Source organism: Cynocephalus volans, chromosome 8, assembly GCF_027409185.1.
Source record: "Cynocephalus volans isolate mCynVol1 chromosome 8, mCynVol1.pri, whole genome shotgun sequence".
Lineage (NCBI taxonomy): Eukaryota > Metazoa > Chordata > Mammalia > Dermoptera > Cynocephalidae > Cynocephalus > Cynocephalus volans.
Window position 1 is genome coordinate 10,573,936 of NC_084467.1, and position 23,224 is coordinate 10,597,159.

The window sequence follows — 23,224 nt, forward strand, 5'->3', positions numbered from 1 at the left end:
CGCTCTGTGCTGATTCACCCTTAATGTAAGCCCACTTCTAACCTATTGACCTCAGGGTTCACAGCAAATTAGAAGGAGAGTATTTATCGCAGCAAGAGTTTTATATCTGATAGCTGGACTGTGAAGAAGACAGAAAGTTTATTAAAAAGCCAGTTGTAAACTGTAAAGAGCATAATACCTTAAGATCACCTAATAGGTTCCAGTAATCCTGAGAATATCAACTAGTTTATAGATATTTATCTAAGTGACTAAATGTCACCACTGAACAGTGAAGTTATGATCAGCTTAAAAAGGAAATGTTTTATCTGTCTCTACGATCGGAATTGTTCAAATAAGAAGCCATGGTATTGTGAAGAACACTCAAGTTTTTTGAAATTGCACATATTTGAAATTCTTTCTTCTCTAAAGGTGCTGAATAACTGAAGCCTATAGAAACTTACAGTGAATTTAAGGAGGTAAGAGATCCATATGCAAAGAAAACTCAGTCCAAGGCAGTTTAAAAAAAAAAAAAAGTGCTAGATGAATGGTGTAGGCAGTAAGGACTATTGATGCTCACAGGAGGAAAAGAATTCTGGGTTGGGCTGGTCCTGGGAGGCTTTATTTAGAAAGGGTGGCAGGATGGTGTATTTCAGAATTTGGGAGCCTTGGGGGGCTGTAAGCTGGTCAGAGAAGTTGTGACTGTATGGTGGACCCCACCCCCCCCAATTATTTAACAAGTGTTCATTGAGTCTCTGTCAGACCCTAACCTAGGATTGGAATTACAGCAGAGAACTAAAATAGCCAAAGTTCCTGCTCTGGTGGAATTGACATTCCAGAGAGCGAGCGGTCTGCAGGCCAACAGATGAACAAGACGAGCCTTGCAATGTCAGTAAAGTGTGTGCAGGTCGGGGGTGGCCTTTCTGAGGCTGTGACATAAATGACACGGGAAGCCCTGGGGGCTAAGGGATCCAAGAAGAGGGACCCAAGTTTGCATTCTCTTAACAGTTCTACTCATGTGCAAACTCATATGAGTATTTTTATGTTAAGAAGCTCAGTTCTGCAAGTGGACATATTGGCCTCTTTTCTACCAGGCACTACACTAATGGGCTAGGTCGGTAGCGGGGATTCGAGAGATGACTGCAGCAGACACTGCTCCTCCTGCAGAGAGTTTCTCGTCTACTTCACTGCAGCCTCGTGTAGTTTAGACTTAGCAGGTCTTCTAGTTGATGTGTCTGGGATAAGGAGTGGGTTGGCAGGGGCCCTTTGCAAGAGGAGGTGCCGCTGCTTCATGGTCACAAAGTGGGGCACAATTGGGAGGACTTGTGGGAAGGAAATTGAGACGGAAGAAGGACGGAGCAACACATGAGTGGAGGAAAGAAAATCTCAAAGGGACAAAGGTCGCAGGAAGCTGCTACCCAGCAGGTCAAAAGCAGATGCAGAAGGGGGCTCTGATGGTGACGTGGAGCCTCTGGGACAGAGGTGTGCGGTGCTGTGGCCAGAATGGAATCATGAGTGCCCCCACGAGCATTCCTATTGAACCCTGTATGGTGGGGGGAGATTTGGACCAGATCCAGAAGAGGAAAGGGACACTTTGAGGTTGATTAACTTGTAAAGGATCATTCTGGCAGTGAGTGTCAGAGTCAAAACTTGAACCAGATACTCCATGCTTTTTCTTTACATAATATGCTGTTTTTTATCCACTTCACACGCAGTGGGCAGCGGCAGAAGTGACAACACTGGTTCCATTTAAAGTTAAAATTAGAGAATACATTTAATAAAAGCAGAGAACAGGTGGACTTCTGTGGAGTTTATCTCCTGATATTTCATAGCAGCCGACAGCTCTATTTCAGGCTCCTTGGCCAAAGCTGAATGAAGGAGGCCTGGCCATGTTGTCTGGGAGGGTGGGAGATGGGCTCTGTACCTCCTGGATGCCTGGCGGGCTGGTCCTGCCACCCGGCACTGACAGGGCATTTGTTGGCAGGAGCTGGAGCAGGGCATGGGGCAGTTGGAGGTGGCAGTGCTCCTGTGGCTTGCTTTATAGCTTGCAAGCTTGTTGCAGTGGACCCAAGTGAGCTGTATCCTGGTTGGCCAGTCTTGGCAGGGCCTGTCCCTGCTCTAGGTCTGGCTGCCCTCTAGCTGAGGAGTGCCTTTACTGAGCATTGGACGTCCCATCTCTGGTAGTGGCCTGCCAGGATGATCTCTCTCCTGCTGTTGGTAGTTATCTGTTTTTAAAAGCTCAGTACTGTTTTAATTAATTATTTTTCAACAGTAGAGGCTAGAAATTGTCTTGATTTCTAATTCTACTTCTGCTGCTACAGTAGTCCCCCCTTATCCATGGTTTCACTTTCCATGGTTTCAGTTACCCGCTGTCAACTGCAGTCTGAAAATATTGACATTTTGAGAGAGAGACCACATTCACATAATTTTTACTGCAGTATTTGTTACTACAAATTACAACAATAATTGTCCTACTTTATTATTAGTTATTGTTAATTTCTTACTGCACCTAATTTATAAATTAAACTTTATCATAGTTATGTATGTGTAGGCAGAGAACATGGTATACATAGGATTTGGTACTCTCTGCAGTTTCAGGCATCCACTGGGGTCTTGGAATGTTTCTCCTGCAGACAAAGGACTACTGTACTGAATTGCTCCAAATTTAGGTAAAAATCTTTGTCAATGTTTTTGTGCCCTGAATTCTTGCTTACGTTTAACCTCATGTACAGGGAAATTATGTGGATTAATTAAAATCTTTCAAAGCATTTTGCAAATTTTTCAGCTATATCGTAGTGGATGAATTTGCAGAAATTCTGACAAATGCCATGATTAAAAACTTTCATATATTGTAATTGAGTATGTTAGGAACTATACTGTGCTCTATGTATTCTTAGGTTGTTACTTGGGTTCTCCTGTCCATATGCAAACTGGAAGGTGAGACTGGCCTAACACAGAAAAAAATGTTTGATTATGATTAAGTTTTCTAAAAGGTAAAAAAATAACAAGACCCTTATGATAGTGACTTTAAAATAGTTCAGTTGATTTTTTAAAGTCCACCCATAATTTGAAAGTAAAAAAAAAATTGCTGTGCTTTCCTTAAATATGAACATTAGGTTCTTTTTCTAAATTGCATATTCTTTTATTGTTTGTTAAACTCTTGCCGTGTTTTCTTTTCCTAGGCAATTTCACATTCCAGTTTAGAGATGGCTGTTGCAATACTATACTCAAGCTTAATGGTTATAGGAGCATTACAGAGAGTTTAGTTTTATACTTCAGGTTGCCTCTAAAGAACTGAAAAATTGGAAAAATACCCCAAGAATACCATTAAGAATGGTTAAAAACTAGTTGACACTGCTTTCAATTAAAGGGACAACTGGGAGTTGCAGTTTCCAGTCTTGGCCATGGCATTCTGTTGGTGTTTGGATTACCTGTTTATATTTTACATGCTGCCAAGAACTGTTCTAAAGTCTGACTTTATTTTGTTAATAATTTGGTTGAAATAGTTTAGGGGAGCTGAATGACATGGAGAAAGAAGCAACAGTAATTTGAAAATATAACTTTAGTCCCCCTTTATCCTTTGTTTTACTTTCTGCGGTTTCAGTTACCTGCAGTCAGCTTTTATTACAGTCTATTATAATTGTTTTATTTTAGTTATTGTTGTCAATCTCTTATTGTGCATAATTCATAAATTAAACTTTATTATGGGTATGTATGTGTTTATATGAAAAAACATAGTACATTATATAGGGTTTGATATCATCTGTGGTTTCAGGTGTCCAGTGGGGGTCTTGAAACATATCCCCTGTGGTTAAGGGGGACTACTGTCCTGTTATTTCTCTAAGTGAAAAAGATAAATACTGAAAGAAGGCGTTTTTCTTTTTACTACTCAGATTAAACCAGTTTCGTACATTACAAGAGTTCTTGGCTGAAGTATTTTGATATGCATGTATCTCACGATTTGACATTTATCTGCACCTTTCATTATGAGGCGAGTCACTGCTTTCTGTTGATGGTGACACTGATGGCAATTACTCTTGTTTCTAGCACAGTGCTCAGTTCTGCATATACACCATTGTGAATCCTTCTAATAACCCTGCAAAGTAGGAATCATGATCCTCGTTTGTAGAAGAGGAAACTGATGCTCAGAGAGAGGGGTTACATGTTCTGCCCAAGTTCACTCATACAGTAAATCAGTGGCTCTGCCTTGCCTAAATCCAGTTTCTATTCATGTTTCTACATGGAACAGTCCCAGTGTATGAGTAGCAGTGTTTTATTGGCTTTACTAATTAGCTGGGGTCAATTTTCACTGCTCGCTATAGAATTGTCAACTTTAATCCTAAATGCTAAGGTTGTAATTAGGTAAAGTTTTTGGTGTAGGAAAGCTAAGTTATGGTGAGAACTGATGTCTTCAGTTATTTTTGGTTTGAGGGTTTATGGATTGCGTAGATATAGTACATTACTTTGAGCACTCCAAATAAATGATTTTTAAAGACACAGGTTATATTTTTACACCTTGCTATCTGTTGTCTGTCAGGTATTTTTTGAAATGACGTATTTGTTGGTTTGGGCTTTTTGCGAATATTTCCTTTAGGTTTTATATCTTGGCATCAGTTTCGAAACCACAAGAACAGAGTGAGCCACTGCTTTTGCCCAGCTCCCTCTGCAGTTCAGATGACAGAAGGAATTGAGTTGTAGAACTTTTCATTGTGTTTTACTGATGAGCTTAAGAAGCCGTTGATGTTCAAGCCTCCTCTGCAGCGCTTTTGTTGTGTTGAGAATGACTGGCTGTTCCACTGATAAAACACAAATTTTAAAGTTTTCTTAAGCTGAGTGTTATGGATCATGAACATACTTTAATTTCTATACATTCTGAAGACTAAATCTAGAAACTAATTAAAAGTGCAGTTCTGATTCATTTGTGGATATCACTGAGCTAAATCGTGCTCGTTAGTTTCTTTCACTGTTTGAAACACCAAAGATAGGGATTTTGTGTTTGTCAAAATGTTCATGTTCCATGAATGGCCTTTTTATATTTTATTTTTTCCTGTAAGAGGAACATGCTTGAACTGTTTGAAGCAGCACCTTCCTAAAAGGTTTTATTTGCTGATAAAGCTTTCCTGTTCTAGCTGCTTGACTCATTCCGGGGGAGAAACATGAAAGACTAGAAGGTGAAAAGAGTTGCCCTAACCTGTCCATACGCCCTCTTGAAGTCTCCTAATGAGGGGCGGGGTTGATTTCTTCATTGCATTCATCCCACAATAGATTCTCTAGGATATGTGTGTTGTGTGTAAAATTTTAAAAACTTCTTGCATTTGTAACAAAATGTGACATTGGCTTTTCTGTCTGAAGCTTTTACGAAGAGTACTTTATTGAATTCTTCGTTAAAGATTTAGTGAGTAGTTAATACCACACCCTCACGCCCCAAACACACACTGAGGGCAGTGCAGAGCTGCAGTCTCCTAAATCTATGCTTTCATTTTTCAAATTTCCCAAGCATTTTCCTTCTATTCTACCCTTTTCTCTGAAAATTAGGAGGTAACTTTGTTTAAAAGATTAAAAGTTGGTGCATATACTAAAAAAAAGTTCTGAGGGATTGTATGTAAGAGACGAGAAAATTCTCAGTGTTCAGAAACATTTTATTGTAGCTGTTTCCGACTCCCTTTTCTGTGGTCATGATCCTGATATTTAAAAATAAATTTTGATGGAAGTTTTAATAATAGGATGGTAGATATGTAGTTATTTTAAATATTACATATTAAAAGCATATAACACTTATTTTTAATATAGAAAGAGTATTTGAACAGTTTCAGAGGGAGAGAGTTATTCTAATGATAAAATAATGGTATTGTGTGTGGTATATAAAAATACCACAGTTTCCAAAATAAGATTATACATCTAGAAGCCTTGCTCACGTGATACTTTCAAAACTTTCAATTTTATATGTTCTTATTAAGTTTAATCTGTCTGAATGACTAAAAATTAATTTCATTCTTAATCTGTCAGCTGTAGGTTACCAGTTATGTATAGTTTGTATAGTTACAAAGGATTGTGTTCGCTTTGGTTAAAAAGAAAAGCAGTTAATACCTCTTAGGCTAAAATCCCCCCAACCCCTTTTATTCTGTTAAAGCTACAGCGATAAACAATCTTTTCCTCTTGTATTTATAATCCTACCTCTTGGTGTAGTCTTTTGTAGGTTTCCCAAGACACCACATGCCACAAAAATGAAGGCAAACTGGTTTGTTTGCCTGTGTTGAGAACCCCAAAATGGAATTATGTACAATGTTTGAAGTTGCAGTATGGCTTAGAATGGGCAACAATGCAATTTCTGGACTTTTTGTTATTCTTTTTACTGTTTGGTTTCTCAGGTTCCATTTTCATTCTCTTGCTAATTTGAGGTGTACATTATGCTTTTCAGGTTCTTTGGTGGGTTTTTTGTTTTTAATATATAGGGTTATCAGAGCCTGTTTGTAGAATAAAGTGACAACTGGCCTTAAGCAGAATGCCCAGGGTCCCCGTGGAACATGAGGGCTTTGCTTCCCTCCACCTCCTGCTTTGGTACCTTCCCTGTGAGGATGTTAATGTTGTGCTAGCAGAGCCCTGGGTCTGCCATTCTCTACAGCAGGTCTGCAGCACCATGATAGTAGTAGCGGCAGTTTTGATCTTTTACATGTGGGACAGTCTCCTTGTTGGTTTACACTGATGGATTGTAATTTTCGTAGAATTAATGCTGGAGTTGAAATTACAGCTTTCCTCACTGGCATTCAAAAAAATAAAAAGTATCAATAATAAAAAATAATGAAAAGGAGTATCAAATTATCAGTAGTCTCAATCTTGGTTGGATTATTGAACAAGGGCCTTAAGATTCCACATGTACTTGTTTTTAGGAATGTATTATCACAGTAAGAATCTTTTCCTTATTAGGTAGATCATAGAGTGTTTGATAATGAAATCAAATTTGAATGTTAAGCTTAATAAATATCTATTTGCAGTTATGATTCCATCAAAATTATAAATTCAGGAATTTAGGATAGAAAATAATGTAAATTACTGTCTGTATGCCAAGATAAGTTCATGGTCACTGTAGAGTGTAGAAAATATTAAATCAAGAAAAAAGGATGCGGGCTGGCCTGTGGTTCACTTGGGAGTGTGTGGTGCTGATAACACCAAGGCCACGGATTTGGATCCCTATGTAGGGTTGTCTGGTTGGCTCACTTGGGAGAACATGGTGCTGACAACACCAAGTCAAGGGTTAAGATCCCCTTACCGGTCATCTTTAAAAAAAACAGATGCTTAATGTACTCTATTTATGACCCTCATAAGTTTTAGAACCTGGGTCCTGTAAATCTCATGGGTAATTGTCAGAAAGTACATGGAATTGGTGAACTTTGTTTTAGTATTAAATGACTGATATGCTTCCCCCCTTCTCACCCTTTTAATTTCTGTGCTAAACCACGTTTAAAAAAATTCTAAAAATTATTTTTAGAAGGGTGAAAATATACTGCTTGGGCTTCGCTATTGCTTCTGTTTTAAATACAAATTGATTGTATGTGTGGGGTGGAGGAGAGTAGGGAAAAATTGCTGGCTAGCTATACCTTGGAGTGTTAGCAGATGTACAATATGTGGAATTTATTGTGGTGTGTTAGAATCTGTCCTTGGAATTAAGAGGTAAGATTCAAATCCCCCCTTCATCAGTTAATAACAGTATGTCTTTAGACAGTTACACTATATGTTTTGACCTTTAGTTTATCTGTCTATAAAATGGGAATAAGACCTGCCCTGCAGGGTTGCTGTGAGCATTAATTGAGATTCTCAAAGGAACGTACCTGGCACACTGACCTTTGGCTCATTCAGTGGTGTGATGTGTAGGCACCAGCAAAATTCATTTTGTGGTAACTCTGCTGTCCCCTGGTTTATCACTGCATTTCTTAAAAAATAAACAGTTTCAACATCTAACATGTTTTTAAGATTCATATGTTTTGCTTTGGTGATGTGGAATAAGTTAAGTAGATTTCAAATTAGGTGAGAGTCAAGGGCTTCTTTGGATTTGCAACTAGATACACATCATGACAGTAAAGAATTCTTCATATGTAAGAGACCTGCCGCTGGCTTGTCCTGGTTTGGATAACAGGTGAAATGCCTGTAGTTACATAGGTTGGTAGATTCAATAACTCTTGGAATTTGATGTGTTGCATGTTCCTGGACAGAAGTAAACACTTCTCACTATTTGCTTGTTGCCCAAATGAAGAGTTTTTCTATTTTCTTCTTGTTCTTCTGTCCCACCTTTATGTGGTGGTCCAAACCTCTCATGACTCTATTGTTATAACCAGATTTTATGCAGGTAACATTTTGGATGAATTTTTCTTATATTTTCTTAGATATTAAATTATCAGACAGCCTTGACAGTAACTGTGGAACAATTGCAGGGTTATATATGACAGATTTCTTTACAGTCTGGATGTGAAATCAGGAAAAAACAAAAGTGTGAAAGAACCATTTTCTTAGGAGAAGTTACTAATTAAATGATGATAGCAGCTTTAAGGAAACAAATGTCCTGGTTATGTGAGCAGCATATTTATTGAGCATTCTGAGGAGTTGGGGTTCTTTTTCAGGAATCATACAGGTGTACTCCTTTTGTTGATACACAATACTTGCACGAACTCACACTTGACTTAATAATGACATAGGAGGCCCCTGAGCCCCAACATTGTCTACCAAATGTGTTTTTGTTCATTTGTGACTATTTGGGGAGAGGGGCCTTAGGTCCTACCCTATTCTTAAGGGGGCTTAAGGTCTCTTCCTCAAAAGGTTAAGAACCACGAAAGTGAGCCGGTATGCTTAATTTAAAAAATTAAGCCAAGACAGTGGTTAGAAGCAATGAAATCAGTGGGGAACAGATTTAAAAAATGAAATATACTCACACCTTATACTGTTAAAGAATTAATATATAGTGATGGGGACATTAGTGACAGAACAGTATTGGACAGAATTGTCTTTTCCCTCCTGTCCTCGTTGGACTTGTTCATTTCCATAGTGATATCTAGGTGGGATCCCGTGAATCAATGTAGAACAAATGAACAAAACAAATGGCTGAATTAGGAACCGTTAGTGGAAGTAGAATGTCATTGTCTTCATAAGAAGAAACGGATGCTGACCATTCAGACTTGTAGGCTTGGGGTTTCTGTAATCTGTTCAGTAGAATCTACTGTGGATACCCCTTACAGTTGGTTCTGTTTACTGAGGCTGTGCCTAGCACTGTGCAGAGTTCTTTATGTGCATTGTCTCATTTACTCCTCTTCCTTGACGGTATTAGGTTATAGTTGGTTCCCATCTGCTTTGAACAGGATTATTTCTCATCAGTCAAATCATGGCCCAAGGGCTGTCCAATATAGTTTCATGCTATTTCAGTTTTGTGTGTTTCTGTCGTTTGAAGACCAAACTTACCTTGAGGACCTACTTTATTCTGACCCCTCATTCCCACACCAGGGAGGGGGATGAGAGGCCAGCCCAATGCCTCATCTTAATTGGAGTCAGCTCTTTGCAGGGAGGATGTGTGACCTTGGGGACACAGGGACCTTCTGGAAACAGGTGAAATGAATGACTGGATTGACAGTAAGACCCTTACCGCCAGTGCTGTGGGTTGTAGTCCTCTCTGAGCCTTTCTCCCAGGCTTTGTTTCCTGTGGGCATTATTTTACCTATATATTGGCAAAAGCTAGAAAAAGCTTCAACTTGAGAACAGTGTGAGACTTAGTGTTTCTAAAAGGCTCCATTCCCAGTGCTGGTGGTCCCCAGCTGGTCATCACTGACTTTCCTTGCTTTGCCTGCTCCTTGGAACTCACATCATCTCCATTCCTCTTCCTCTCTGTCCTCCCTTTCCTTCTCTCCTGGCTCCTCTCCTTCGTTGCTTCCCTTCTTTTTATTTTTACTGAACTACAGACTCTCTGGAGAAGCACTTCCATTCTAAATTTGTTTCTTGTTGACATTAGTATGGCCTTTCTGCAGAGGGGCTTGCTTTTTAAAAGTTAAGCGGACACTAAATTTCAGTTTTAAATTCCTTCATCTCAGGTGTCTTTGAAATAATATATTTGTAGTCCCTTAACAAAGTGTTGTGTAGCTAATAAGTACACAAGAAAAATCATGAACATATTCTCTACTTCATTTTTATTCCAGAAATAAAGAAAAAAAATTTTTTTTTTAAACTAGCAAGAATAATGAGCTTGGGCTAAATTTGAATAGTAGTCTAATATAAGTGAGCACATTTGAGAATGAGATGTTTTTGAATAGACTAGTAGAATTTTGTTTTTAGGTGGAGATTTCTTAGAAAAATATCTGCAATTGAATTTAAATGTAATTTGCAATTTACAAAATAATTACTAGGGGAATACATTTCAGTCCCTTCTGGGCTTCTTGAATTTGGAAGACAGCCTTGGCAGTTTTGGGTTTATTAGAGTGAATGAATTTGTGCTAGCCCATGTGCATGTGGAAACCTCGAGAGGTCCACGATATTTCTTGTTGAGGTGATGATGTGTCAGTCCGTAAGTCCTGATAGGGGCACAGCTGCAGGCGTGAAGGGGCTGGACAACAGCTGAAATCTTCTGCAGAGGTGGAATCAGATTGGTTAGCAATGATGATGCAATCTTAAAAATTATACTGGAATAAAAGTGCCTCTTTTCAGGGTGGATCCAAGTGACTAGGTAGTTTAATATCTCTGTGAATGATTCTGTTTTTTTAAACTTCTGCCAAGATGTGGCATATTCAAATGCTGTTGCCTAATCTTTGCATATATAGGAGAAGCAAAACAAAAGCTAGTGAACAGTGCTCTTGTGATTGTCACACAACTGCCAAGACACTGACCCTCAGGTTAATACTGGTAGGTACTCAATGTGATTGTTTAAATTAGGTAATTAATTTAAGTAATGATGGGTATAATGACCAAGTGCAGTGAAATAAGAAAAAGAATATGAGATGTGTGGCAGTTTGAAAGGAGACAAATTAATTTTTTGTTTGAAGTAATGTGATGCATAGGAAAAAGTTGAAGGACGTACACCAAAAGGTTAATGGTGGTAATTTGAACACTTAAGCAGTTTTGGCTATTTAATAACATCTGTTATGAATATTTTGAATTCCTTTTAAATCTTTATAACTGTGTCTATTGTGGATTTGATGTTTCTGGGGATAGTGCATTTTTCTGAATAGTTTTACTGGGGTGTGCATATAAGAGAGAGAACAGAGAAACATTTCAACAGTGCTTTTTGCTGCGCAGGTGGAGTAGAAATAGAGGCCCTTTCCAAATTGTACTGTTAACAAGATTGCATATGTTACCCTCAACCAGTAGAAACATTTTCAGTGTTCTATTAATTATGCTTTTGTATGCCTTTTTGTTTTTTTTTAAAGAATCATTTATTTTTTTGTGTATGTGTGTAATGTAACCAGATGTTCATCTTAGAAAATACAGTCAGATAAGGGAAAATGTCGTACTCTCATCAGTAATCTCATCACTGGGAACCACCTGCCAAAATCTTAATGTATATTCTCTTGGTTTTCTTTAAGTTACATCTGTGGATATATTTTAGCCTGATTTTATTAATTAGTGATATGGCTTGACCATTGTGCCCATGGGCGTTTCTGTAGATATAAAAAAATGAATTTTAAAAATGTTTTAATTGTATCTTGTCTGAGATTTATGTCTAGGCTTTTACTTCCTGAAAATATTTTAAAACTAAATTTTGTGGTTAATTCACCAGAGTATAGTATTGTAAAATTTATCATGGGCTTTGAAAGGGGAAAGAAAGAGACTTTCCCTGTAGCTGAGAATAACCAGTACTTGAGGGTGTGGCCATCCTGTCTGTTTTCAGGGGTTGCCAGGCACTTGTAACACGCCACCTCTGCCACAGCTCCCAGTCCTCTTTGGCAGCAGGGGTCTGAGACCTGAATTTGAATTAAGTTATCTACTTTGCAGTTGCCTCTTTTCTTTTTATACGTAAGGTTTTCAGATTTTAGATACGTTTTATTTCCCTATAAAATCAAAGCTACTGAAAAAAATGGAACAGGCTAGCAGCTTATTTAAGTTTCAGAGGTATTCAATGAATCTCTAAAATCATTTTGTTCATGCCACAAGACGTTTTCAGGTTCCAAAGAGTATAAGAAAACTTTAAATGCTTTCTTTATTTGAATTTGCTAAAGATCATTTGGGGAGCCCTTTCTAGGGTTTGGAATTATCCAGTCAAAGTCATTGAAAGCATCTTTAGAAAAATTAAAAGCTCAGACTCCTTCAGATGTGATCTTCGCTGTTCTGCCATCAGCCTGACATTTGGAAGAGTTAGGGAGCCTGTAGGCTCCACAGCAGCAAAGACTGTGCAACAGTCCCTCTGGCGGGAAGCAGGCATTTCAGGAATTTATACTGTGATCTGCAGAACTGCAAAATCCAGAACTTTTCCATTGTTTCTGTTGGAAGCAAAGCCTAGAGTCCTCTTTTAATACCATGAGCAAGTTAAAACGGGAGAGGTTTTATTTGTATAAATTACCTACAGGATTACAGACAGCTCTTGGTGAGTTTAACTGCAGAAGATTTGAAATTATGCCAAAGGAACTTAACAGAATTTTTTTCTGTCAGGTAAATTTCAAAGTTAGTTGGAGTGAAAAAGAAATCTGTAGAAAACATATAGCCTGTAACTTTCATAAAAATGAATGGTCTCAGCATCTTATTATTTCAAACACCATGAACCACCGATGGGGCTTGGCCCCGGGTGGCTTGTTTTCCCACTGATCTCACTTTGGCCAGTTGTAACAGCTGCTGCTTTATCTGGTAACAACACCTCCTGTGTGTAACATTTTTGCCCTTTCTAGTTGCAGTTTCTGGGGTACTGGTCACTGTCAGGCCATCAGTCCTGCTGTCTAGGTTTCCTGTTTCTTCAGTTCTCCTGTCAGTGACCTTTGATGACTTCCAGGGCATCCAGGTCATTATCATGTTTTTTTTTTAAAGTGCATACATTAAGGATATTGAAATGGACTGTTAATTCCTTGTGGGAAACTTAGGTTTATATATCCATTTCCAGCTTCTCTCCTCCTCTTTATCATTACTCTAACTGCAGAATGTAAAACCACTACCAAATATAAAACAGTGCTGAGGTTTAACTCCATCTGCCCTTTACCATCTCACACATAATGCCATTTGACCATTTTTTAAGATGGTAACTTTTTTGTTGTCCATCAATTCCCCTTCCTTACTAACGTGATCTATTAGAGATTTTATTTTTTTCTGTTAGTCTTATAAAGCAGTCATTTAACATGCACTTTATGCTCTTCTCCCAGTTAAGCCTTTTTATCTTGCTTTTGGAACTCTAACTTATCTCTAAACCAGATGTCCTGAGTGCTGATACCAGTGCCACAGCTGGCCTACTCTCATGAAAAAGACACTTTTGCCTTTAACAGATTTAAAAAGATGTGCAATGAATTTATATATGTATAATGAATTTCTCAAACTTGCCTGAAATTCAGACAACATTGTTGCTTCTTTTTTTGAAGGGTGAAATTAGAACCCAGAAAATGTCACTGATAAGGCTACTGATTTGCTACTGATTAGGCAATTTATGTAATGAAATAAAGCTCAGAGATGTGTGTTTGTGAAGTTTGGGAAGCCAACTAGCATGGTCTTCCAGGCTCCTCCTGCTCCAAAGTCTTCTGGTTCTTCTCTCCCTTGCCTTTGAGTATAGTCAGTTCATCTCATTATTCCATGTCTCCTGTTCTCTACGGTTCTGTGCCCTCAGCTTAGCTGTATACTTTTGTTAACGCCTTTCTTCAACTTAGCGTGAAAGTATGGTCCAGTCTTCAGATTCTTAGGCAGGGCTCTCTCATTTAGGGGCAGAGAGAAGAGGAAGATTCTGCAAAAAGAAGAGATTCTAGATGGTGGTGTCATAAGGCTGGGAAGAGGAATTCTAAGAATGAAAGCTCCATCACACTATCCAATGTGAAGGAGAAACTTGGGGCAAATAAAGCCTGAAGAAACATTGTGTTTTGTAATTATGAGATCAGGGTAACCATGGGAAACAGTTCCATTAGGAGAGGAGCTAGAGGCAGCAGGCACAGCCTGTCCTTTGGGGAGTCAGTGTTGATCCTGCTCAGTTCAGGGTGGCCAGGTCCTTGATGACCTTCATCATGTGACTGTGGAACTCTCACAAGTGGTGTCTCAACTGATTGGAATCACCTGTGTATCTGAGTAAGATGGTGAGCTCCCCAAACAAAGACGGGATAGACCTGGCTTTTGTGCACTGATATTTAATTCTGTTTTTTTATTTCAGAGTTGGATAGCTCTCCAGTGAGGAGGCAGCCCATGTAGAGTTACATATAGTTCTAAATTTAATTTATTTAAATCACCAAACGGAGGAGACTTCACAGTTGTGGTGAATTTTATAATATAACTGAGCAAGCCTTGTAGAATTCTGCATCCTCTCTGCTACCTTAACATTTTTTTTTTTTTTTTTTTTTGAGATGACTGGTAAGGGGATCTTAACCCTTGACTTGGTGTTGTCAGCACCACGCTCTCCCAAGTGAGTGAACCTGCCATCCCTTTGTGGGATCCGAACCCGTGGCTTTGGTGTTATCTGCACCACACTCTTTACTCGCCCAAGTGAGCCACAGGCTGGCCCAGCCTGAACATTTTTAAGTGAAGCATTATTCTGTAGAATTTCCTAATGTTTGTCCAGTTTATTAGAATAGAAGAACGTAGTCCAGATATAGGTTAAATTGTTCATGTGATGCTTTAGGAAATTTTGATCTTGCAGCTCACAGCCCAGGCACCAGCAGTATGATGCTGTATGTTGTCTTAGAATGTAGTCATGGCTGGAGAATGCCACCACATACATGGTAGATATTTCACTAGAAAACTTAGTTTCATTGATATTATTTAGTGGTGAATTGTATTTGTTCAGATTGGGGTTCTGTGCTATTGACTGATACTTGTTTCTGGCATAAAATAAAATTGAGAAGGAAAAAAAACTATTCCAGTTTGATTGTTGTTCCTTTACTATATAAATGTAGCAGAAGCCTTTATAGAACTTTATTTTTTGGTCATTTGCCTTTGGAACCCAGTGAAATAATAGATGTATAGTGCTTTGTTAAGAATAAGGTATGCTTGTTAAGCTGTTATTGATCTTAAGAAATAACTAGGAGAAAAAGCACTTTTAGCATTATCATCCTCAAGTTTTAATTCTCGCTCTAGAGCTAATGTAGTTGTGTCCTCAGGTAGATAAGTTAACATCTTTGGTCTTTGGGTGTCTCTTCTGTAAAGTGAGAGGCATGGATTGGGACTTTGGGGTCTTCTAGCAGAATGGTACATAAGTCATAAGCACATTAGTGTTACAGCACAGGCGTGGCACTGGCCTGAGAGCGAACATATGACTACTTACACACAGTTAAAAATTGTGTTTTTGTATGTGAGAACCTTCATGCAGTAGATAACTGCTGTTTTCCCTCAGTTTCACTCAGTTTTCTTCATCTTTATGTGTGCTTTTCTTTTCCTTACATACACAGAGTTTTGTCCTGTCGTTGTTGCTGTTCTCTGTCGTCGTTTCCATCTCACTTTCCTCCTGTTTCATTCCTGTATCTTTCTTGTCTAGACCAAGTGGAGCAGCCAGCTGGCAGTAGCGCCATGTAGGACCCTTCAGGAACCCGATGGTAAGTGCACTCGTGTGCTTACCAGGCTCCTCCTGCCTCACAAGTAGCTCATGAGTCCCCTCGCCCCTTTGTAAAAGTCCTTATAGGTTTTGTTTTGTTTTTTTCTTTTAATTTGATGACATATAGGACAGAAATCAAGTATCAGGAAAAAACTTTACTGATGTAAGGAAATGTGGCAGATTCCACCACCTGTTGTCGCAGTTTTTGGCATTGAGAGTGACACCAAGCATATGTGAGTGTGACCAGGACCTCCTGGTTCTGATTTCTGTTCTGTCATAGACTGCTTAGTGCCTCTGTGGCCCTGACCTTCAGTTTCTCCTACAAAACAGCAGGTTGGACAGGTGATTTTGATAGCCCGTTCATCTGTCATCTAAGGCCCTAATAGGAAGTAACTTGATAGATGGTTCTGATTAGGATTGAGAAAATTGTTTCATGTGTCAGATAACCTCAGTTCCATGAAAGTATGGTGGAGTCATGATAGACTCACTTGTATCATAAATTAAGTCTTTTAGTGTTCACCAGAGTTACTTTGATAAACTTAATTGTTCTATTCCTCTCTTTAGAATTGGTTTATTAATGTTATTCAAGTACTTCTAGTAATTTTTAATAACTATATAGACTCCAGAGTCCCGTATGTCTTTATTGGCCCAGAGATACGTTGGTTTAGCCCATGGTTCCTAACCTGGGGAGATTTGGCTGTATCTGGAGACTTAGGGTTGTCACAACTGGAATAGGGATGCTCCTGGCACATAGTGGGTAGAGACCACAGGTGCTACTAAAATCCATCTCCCAGTGCACTGGACAGCCCCCACAGCGGAGAATTATCTGGCCTTGAATGCCATTCATGCCACGGTTGAGATGCCCTGGTACCCAGTAGCTGTCAGTGATACTCTTGTTAGTCCTCTGAGTAGGATAGAAGATGTACCCACTGCAAGTGGTTTCTCTTCACAGCAGATTCGGTTTCCATGGTCAGCGTCATTCAAAGACAACACCTGGGGGCGGGGAGTAAAGGAACTTCTCACTGATTAGGTTTTGGGAGTCCAAAAATGGACATTTGACATCCAGTATCAGGTGGGTGCTCTAATGTTCTTTTAGGCAGGCAATAAAACTTAAAGTAGCACCTTACCTTTTAGATAGTTATGCAGTTTTATTTCAAGTACATCTTAATGAATGGTATTATTAAAATTGTGCTTTATTTTATTATAATAGAAATCTAGAAATTTCTCTTATACTGTATTTGCACGTAGGCCAGTGTTTGTTTTTTCATATGACCTGCTAACTATTGCAGGATATCTTTGAATTGCCTTTGCAAGGGATTGTATTACAACAGATTGACATCTGTTTTTCTGTTAAATTTTACAACGTGACCTTTTTTTTTTTTTTTTTTAGCATATGTAAGGTTTATGCAAGGAGGCAAAGTTTACACTATACCTCTTCGTTTTAGTTTATTTCAAAAGCTCGTACAAAGTAGCAAGTAAATAGTCAGCAAGAAAAAGTCACATCTGGCCTGTTTGGGATACATGAGGTGGTACTGATGTCTTATAAAACTTTCATGGTTTTGATTCAGGGAAAAACTTTTCTGAATATAACTTTTGAATCAAGCGTGTGAGGGCTATCCAGGAGCCCTTTACATATAATGAAAGAAGCTGTAGATTTCTTCAGATACCATCTGCAGCACTAGAGCAGTTCTGTTGTGTATGCAGAGTCATTTATATTTGCATTATGTGTGTGGGGGTGATAAACTTTTTGTTTGGATCAGTAATCTGATTGAGACCAAGCATCACCTACATGGGAAGGACATATGTCATTCTGGGGATAAGAAAACTGGTTGAAAGGAGGTAGAATCCAAATTCCCACAACCACAACTGGATCCCTCAAGAGCCTTTATCATCATCAGATTTAGGCTAAGTGCTGTTAAGGTGACAGAGGGAGAAAGAATCATAAGAGAAGGTTCCGCATGTGGAAAGACGTTTATATGTTTGTGCCACTTGCAGCGGGGATTGGTTTATGATTCTTCACCTGGAGACATGAATTGGCCATCTTCACGCAGACCTTAGACTCCTGTTCTCACCAGAATGTGGTTCCAGTGAAGCGTATGTTTGTGTCCTGAGTTCCATTTTAATTGCCTTTAGAAGTGAACTGTTACCATGAATTTATATGAGCAAACCCTTTTATAGTTGTAAAAAAATGTCTTCTGTTTTCTTACAGGTTAAAGAATTAGACATTTAAAATGCTATTTTAGAATTTGTTTTTTAAGACTAACAAACTAAATGACTGATTATTAAGTATTTTCTTTTTTTCTTGTTGCATCTCAAGTTTTTATCAAAATCTGGTGGTGTTTTTTAGTATTAGTGTTTACTTTGTGTTGTAATTGATGTTTCTACTTTTAAACATTATGATCTTTTCAGTGATGGCCGTTTTGTGTCTCTGACCTCGTTTTCATCTGTTGTCTACATTTTGGCTAATTAAGTTCTTCTGTAGCAATTCTCTGTAATGAAGACTATAACTTTCCATGTCTTCCAAAAGCTATAAGTGGTTTCTAGTTTGTCGTTTTACTAATGCACAGGTAAAGGTGGCAAGAGGCTTGTCCCAGAAGAGACAGGGCAGCTCTGGGAGCTGTTTGAGGCCTGTTTGAAGAGAGCAGTACAGGACACCAGCTACCAGGAAAAAGAAATTTGGAAATTAAAAGATGGAAAAGAAGGCTTAAAATTTTGGTTAGATACTAAAGAGACTGAGCTTCTGAACCTTCAGTGTTAGTACTTCTACATAGACTCATTTATCTTTGTTGAGTATCTTCTTCATGACTTTAGGTCTTTGTTACAGCTCATCAGAAATATGTGGCATTTTAATCTTATCTTCTAAAGTATGATGTCACTTGGAATGCAGTTAATGTTTCCTGAATTTTGTCCTCCGAGTTGTTAATGAAATATTGAACTGTACTGGACCTAGAGTTGAGTCCCTCCGGGCCCTCCAACTCATGCTGACCCTTCATTTGATATTTGAGCCGTTGTGCACGTATGGCCCTGTAATTCCGCAGAATCTCTGCTTGTTTTACTTCTTCAATTATGGGTGATCATAATCTTAACTGAAAGGGCCCCAAGTTGTACCATGTTGTTTTTCTCTAATATGGTTCTTACAAATATCCTGACTTCTGCCAGTTCCTATGATTTGTGTGGTCCTGAGGCTCAGTGCTATTACTAATTTTCCTTTGACATCAAAATTAGTAACTTTTCAAGAATATATTATCTATTAAGTTTGATAGCTAGTATAGCTATAAACAGAACTAAAACCCACTATCTCCCCAAATACAGGATTTATGGGTTTCTTTTTTTTTTTCTGACATGACTTAAAAGTATTTGTATTCATCATCCATTTCTTTCTTTAGGAATCTGAAAAGATAACTGTCCAGACATGTACAGTTTGCTGTGATTGGATTAATAATTGTCTCCTTCAGGAAATGAGTGGATGAATAAATCAATAAAAAAATAAATATTGTGTTTCAGGGAAGAAAAAATCCCAAGAAAGTAAAAACAAAGGAAACAAAACTCACAACATACAGCAGAAGACAAGTGGCTCTTCTGCAAATTCCACCTCTGCAAATATGAGAGATTCTGCGGAAGGTAAGCTGTTGATACTGGGCTTGTCTGATGTGGGTATGTATTACTAGTTAATTCAACTTGTGTCGCCTACTGTTGCCCTTCTGAGAATCATCGGAGAACTGCAAAGGGGTGAAACAGCAAAAACTGTCTAAATTTAATATTGTGAAGGGAGTGTTCCACATCCTACCTTACATTATTAAAGCCCTTCTGTGTTCAAAATGAAATTACTCTCTTGTTAAAATAAAATGAAACATACTGTGTGATTGCATTTATAAATAATATAAAGTTCAAAATTATCAAAACAAATCTACATTGATAGAATTCAGACTGACAGGGCACTAGGAGTCTTCTGGGGTACAAGTCATGGTCCATTACTGGTCTTTGGGGTGGTTGCATGGGTGTGTTTACTTTGTAAAAATTTTATCTTGCTATATGTGCTTATAATTTATACACTTTAATATAGGCATGTTGTACACTCCAATTAAACATTTACTTGAAAATCGCAAACACCTTTGATTTTATATAACAGAATGAACAGTGTGCAGAAAGAGAAGTGTTTCTGTTTTAATTTAAAAATTCTTATTTTATCTCTGTGTTTTTCCCCACAAAGTTTTCTTCTTATAGTCCCTCTGAGGATTAATATTCTAGGCCTTCTCTGATGTGAGAATTCACAGAGGGGCGTGGATGAGAAGTTAATCAGAACGTCTGTGCACATTGAATTGAGCAATATATTGAGACTGATATAGCAGTGAGGGAGGCATGTCTTCAGTTGTTATGGGCGAATTTACACAGAGACAAATTTTGCTCAAGAGTTGTTCATGGTGACCCAAATAGGCAAATTTCAGAATGCAGAATTGTGACTTGAGGAACATTTGTACTGGGGGGGAAAAAATTTTTTTTTTGATGCCTTTTGTAACCATTTTATTAGCACTGTTTGTGAGGATGACATTCATAAAGGATTGTAATTTTCAGTGCCATTTTATGAAGCAAGAGTAGACAAGTTCATTTTCCAGAACCTTATAAAACTAAGTTCTGCCTCCTAATAGCAGATTTGCTAAGACATTTGTTTGAACAACAAAAATTACTAAAGAAAAGAACTTCGGTACCTTTGGTGGCAGAATAAGAAAAATGAAAAAATCCAACAGTCTATCCCCACTCCTCCCCCCAAAGTAGTTCAAGATATTTCTTTTTGCGTAATATAACATCAGGTCCCATGAAACTCTTCTCACTTGCTGTTTACCACCTGTTGGTGGTACAGCTGGGCAGAGTGAGGTTGGTTGTATGCAGTGAGGTGTAGGCCTCCCCCAAATGTTCTGTGTTGTCCTCAGCAGATGGTCTCTGATGAGCAGACAGTTCAGACTCTTCTTTGAGTCTCCCCAAATTCCCTTTTAAAACTCAGCAAACCACATCAAGTGTGTGGACACGCTTTGGCACGGGCCTTACTAGTTAATGGAGCTGTGTATGTTTAGGTTCATGTTACTTTGGACAGTTTTAAATCTGGGATTGTGTACTCATACATGTAATAATGTTTTTTCCCCCATCAACAGAAACCACAGATTTTGACTGAAAATGAACTCTACAAAGAAATTTCTGAGCCTTACAGATGCATTTTCTCTTGTCTCATTTTAACTTTTTTGGTGACATTTTGGGTCTTTGTTGAAAATGTATTTGAAAAGAGAGTTAGCTCCTAATTCAGGATACATTACCACCATCGAATGACTGTTTCCCAGTTTGTGGAAAGCTCAGGGAATTGATGAAATTCGTCTAGAGGGAGAGAAGTCTGGTTTCTGTTTAGAAGCATTGCTAGTAAATGTAGTAGCAGATGGGAAAAAGTAAGGGCGATATTCCTAGGAAACAGCAAGAGGACTAGGATGAATGACCGAGCTTGTGTTAATACCTTGCATTTGCAGAGCTCACAACCGTTGGCCTTTCTGACCCTTTCTCCCCTGTATGCAGGCAAGCCCTGTGTCTGTCTACAGTCCTCTGTATCGTGACAGTCTGGCCACTCGTTCCTGCTGCCACTGCTTCTTCCCATTTCCCTCTTAGCATAAGCAGCCTCATCTGTAACAGTTCAGTCTGTGGCCTCCAGTAACGTCCTTCTCCCCACCCCATAATCCATCCTGCAGCCAGATCTCCCAAGTGGTGCTCTTCTGCTTTAAAATGCCTCAGTGGGTCCCCATTGCCCCCAGACAACTCTACCCTCCTTTAATGCCCTACATGTTTTGACTCCTCACTGCTTACTCTGTCTCTTCTGTCCTTGCTTCTGACATCTGTCAGGATCAGCCTGCCTAGTCTTTCTCTCAGAAGCTTTTCCTGATGAACCATGCCCATATCACATGCTCCCCTGTGTGTTTCCGTTCCACATATACTTCCACAAGCATAGCCATTATTTCTACAGTCTCGTTGCTTGCTTACTTGTGTGTAGCTTCTGCTAAAGCGAAGGTCTGTAAGGGTGAGGATCTGACGGTCTTTTTTTGCTAGTGCTGGCGTGTAGTGGCCACTCAGTATTTGTCAAGTGATTGAGAAGTCATCGTAGTTGTCTCCTCTCCAGAGCGTTTCTTATATCTTCAGGTGTCTACAGTAAAAGGGGCTAATTCAACAGTGTAGCAAGTGCTACTGTAGAGAAAGCAGCATTGTGAGCTGTCCCTATCGACATTGAACCTGCCATTACAGCTCTGTCTTTAAGAGTCCCCTGTTTTCCTTCCAACTCTTACCATATTTCTCTCTTTTCCTTTACTGCTAGTCTCAGAAGAGTTGTTTACAGTCTCCCTGTCTCCTCCACCTCCTCCCATTCTCTTATGTCCCCACCACTCCACGAAAACTGTTGCCTTGGTCACCAGCCTTCCACCTTGGTAAATGGAATGTTCTATCCTCAACTTACCCAACCATGAGCAGTTTTGGACACAGCTGATCATTCCCTCTGTGAGACATGTTCTTTCCTTAGCCTCCCGGTCACCACTCTCTTGGTTCTCTAGGCCCCTCACTGGCCATCCCCCTTCTCAGTACTGAGTTGTCTGGAACACTGTCCCACCCCCCCCTTCTGTCTTCATCTGCTTTCCAGGTGACCTTGTCTAGTCTCTAAATACCTTCTCTACCCTAAGGACTTTGACATTTCTATGCTCAGCCTCTTTTTTGAGCTTGAGAGTCATGTGAAGCTCTATCTACCTAATATCTTCACTTGGATGTCTGTATCAGGTACCTTAAACTTCAGCACATCCAAAGTAAACTCTTGACTTTTCCCCCAACATGCACACAGACCAAACCTGCCTGTCCTTCAGTCCTCTGCAGTTTCGTAAACGGGATTATTGCAGTTGCCTGGGATCTCCTTGGCTCCTCTCTCACCCCACAGCCAGTCAACAAGCACATCTTGTCAGCCTCATCTCCAAGTTATATCCAGAGTCTGACCACTTTCTCCATTTTCCTCCACTGCCACTCATGGGTCACCATCCTACCCTTCTCCTGGAGGCTGCAGTAGGCTCCTCTTTTGTCCATCTCCTTCCACCTTTGTCCACCTAGGGTTTTATCTTCCTCTTAGCAACCAGATTGGTTCTCTTGAGTATGAGTCCGATCCTATCATGTTTCTCTGTTGGGACTTTCTGGTTGATCCCCGTTTCACTCAGAATAAAGGTCATCAGCCCACAGGGTCATGTGTAAGCAGGACCTTGATGACCTCTGGTCTCACCTGCCTTCTTCCCTCCTCTTCTCAGTTTCCCCCCATTCCCCCTAGCCTTACTGACTTCCTCGCTGGTCCTTGAACACATCTAGCGTGTTCTTAGAGCTTATGCATTTGCTGTGTCCTCTAACCAAAGGGCTTCCCTCCCCCAGATATTTGTGTTGCTTATTTTCGTCAGGTGTCTGCTCAGTTTTCACCTTACTAGCAATTCCTTCCCCTATTGCCTGTCTCCCATCCACTTTAGGTTGGGCTAGGCAGATTTCTGTTTCCCTCTGTGAGGTTCTCCTGAGTTCTTCATAATT

The 23,224-nt window shown here is 39.3% G+C and overlaps 1 protein-coding gene across 10 annotated transcripts in view; it reads left to right on the forward strand.

The window, feature by feature from the left end:
* The window catches only part of PRDM2 (PR/SET domain 2), a 121,785-nt gene that overhangs the window by 54,852 nt on the left and 43,709 nt on the right, over positions 1-23,224 (forward strand). For 4 of the 10 annotated variants that reach the window (XM_063103868.1, XM_063103876.1, XM_063103870.1 and 1 more), the window contains one exon: positions 19,154-19,270. The exons of 1 other annotated variant lie outside the window; for it this stretch is intronic. In XM_063103868.1, coding sequence (XP_062959938.1) covers positions 19,154-19,270 — 117 coding nt within the window. Of the gene's footprint in view, positions 1-430; positions 456-15,592; positions 15,656-15,776; positions 15,883-16,601; positions 16,722-19,153; positions 19,271-23,224 lie in introns of those variants that run through there. 5 more of the 10 variants (XM_063103872.1, XM_063103871.1, XM_063103873.1 and 2 more) reach the window with 5 other exon arrangements.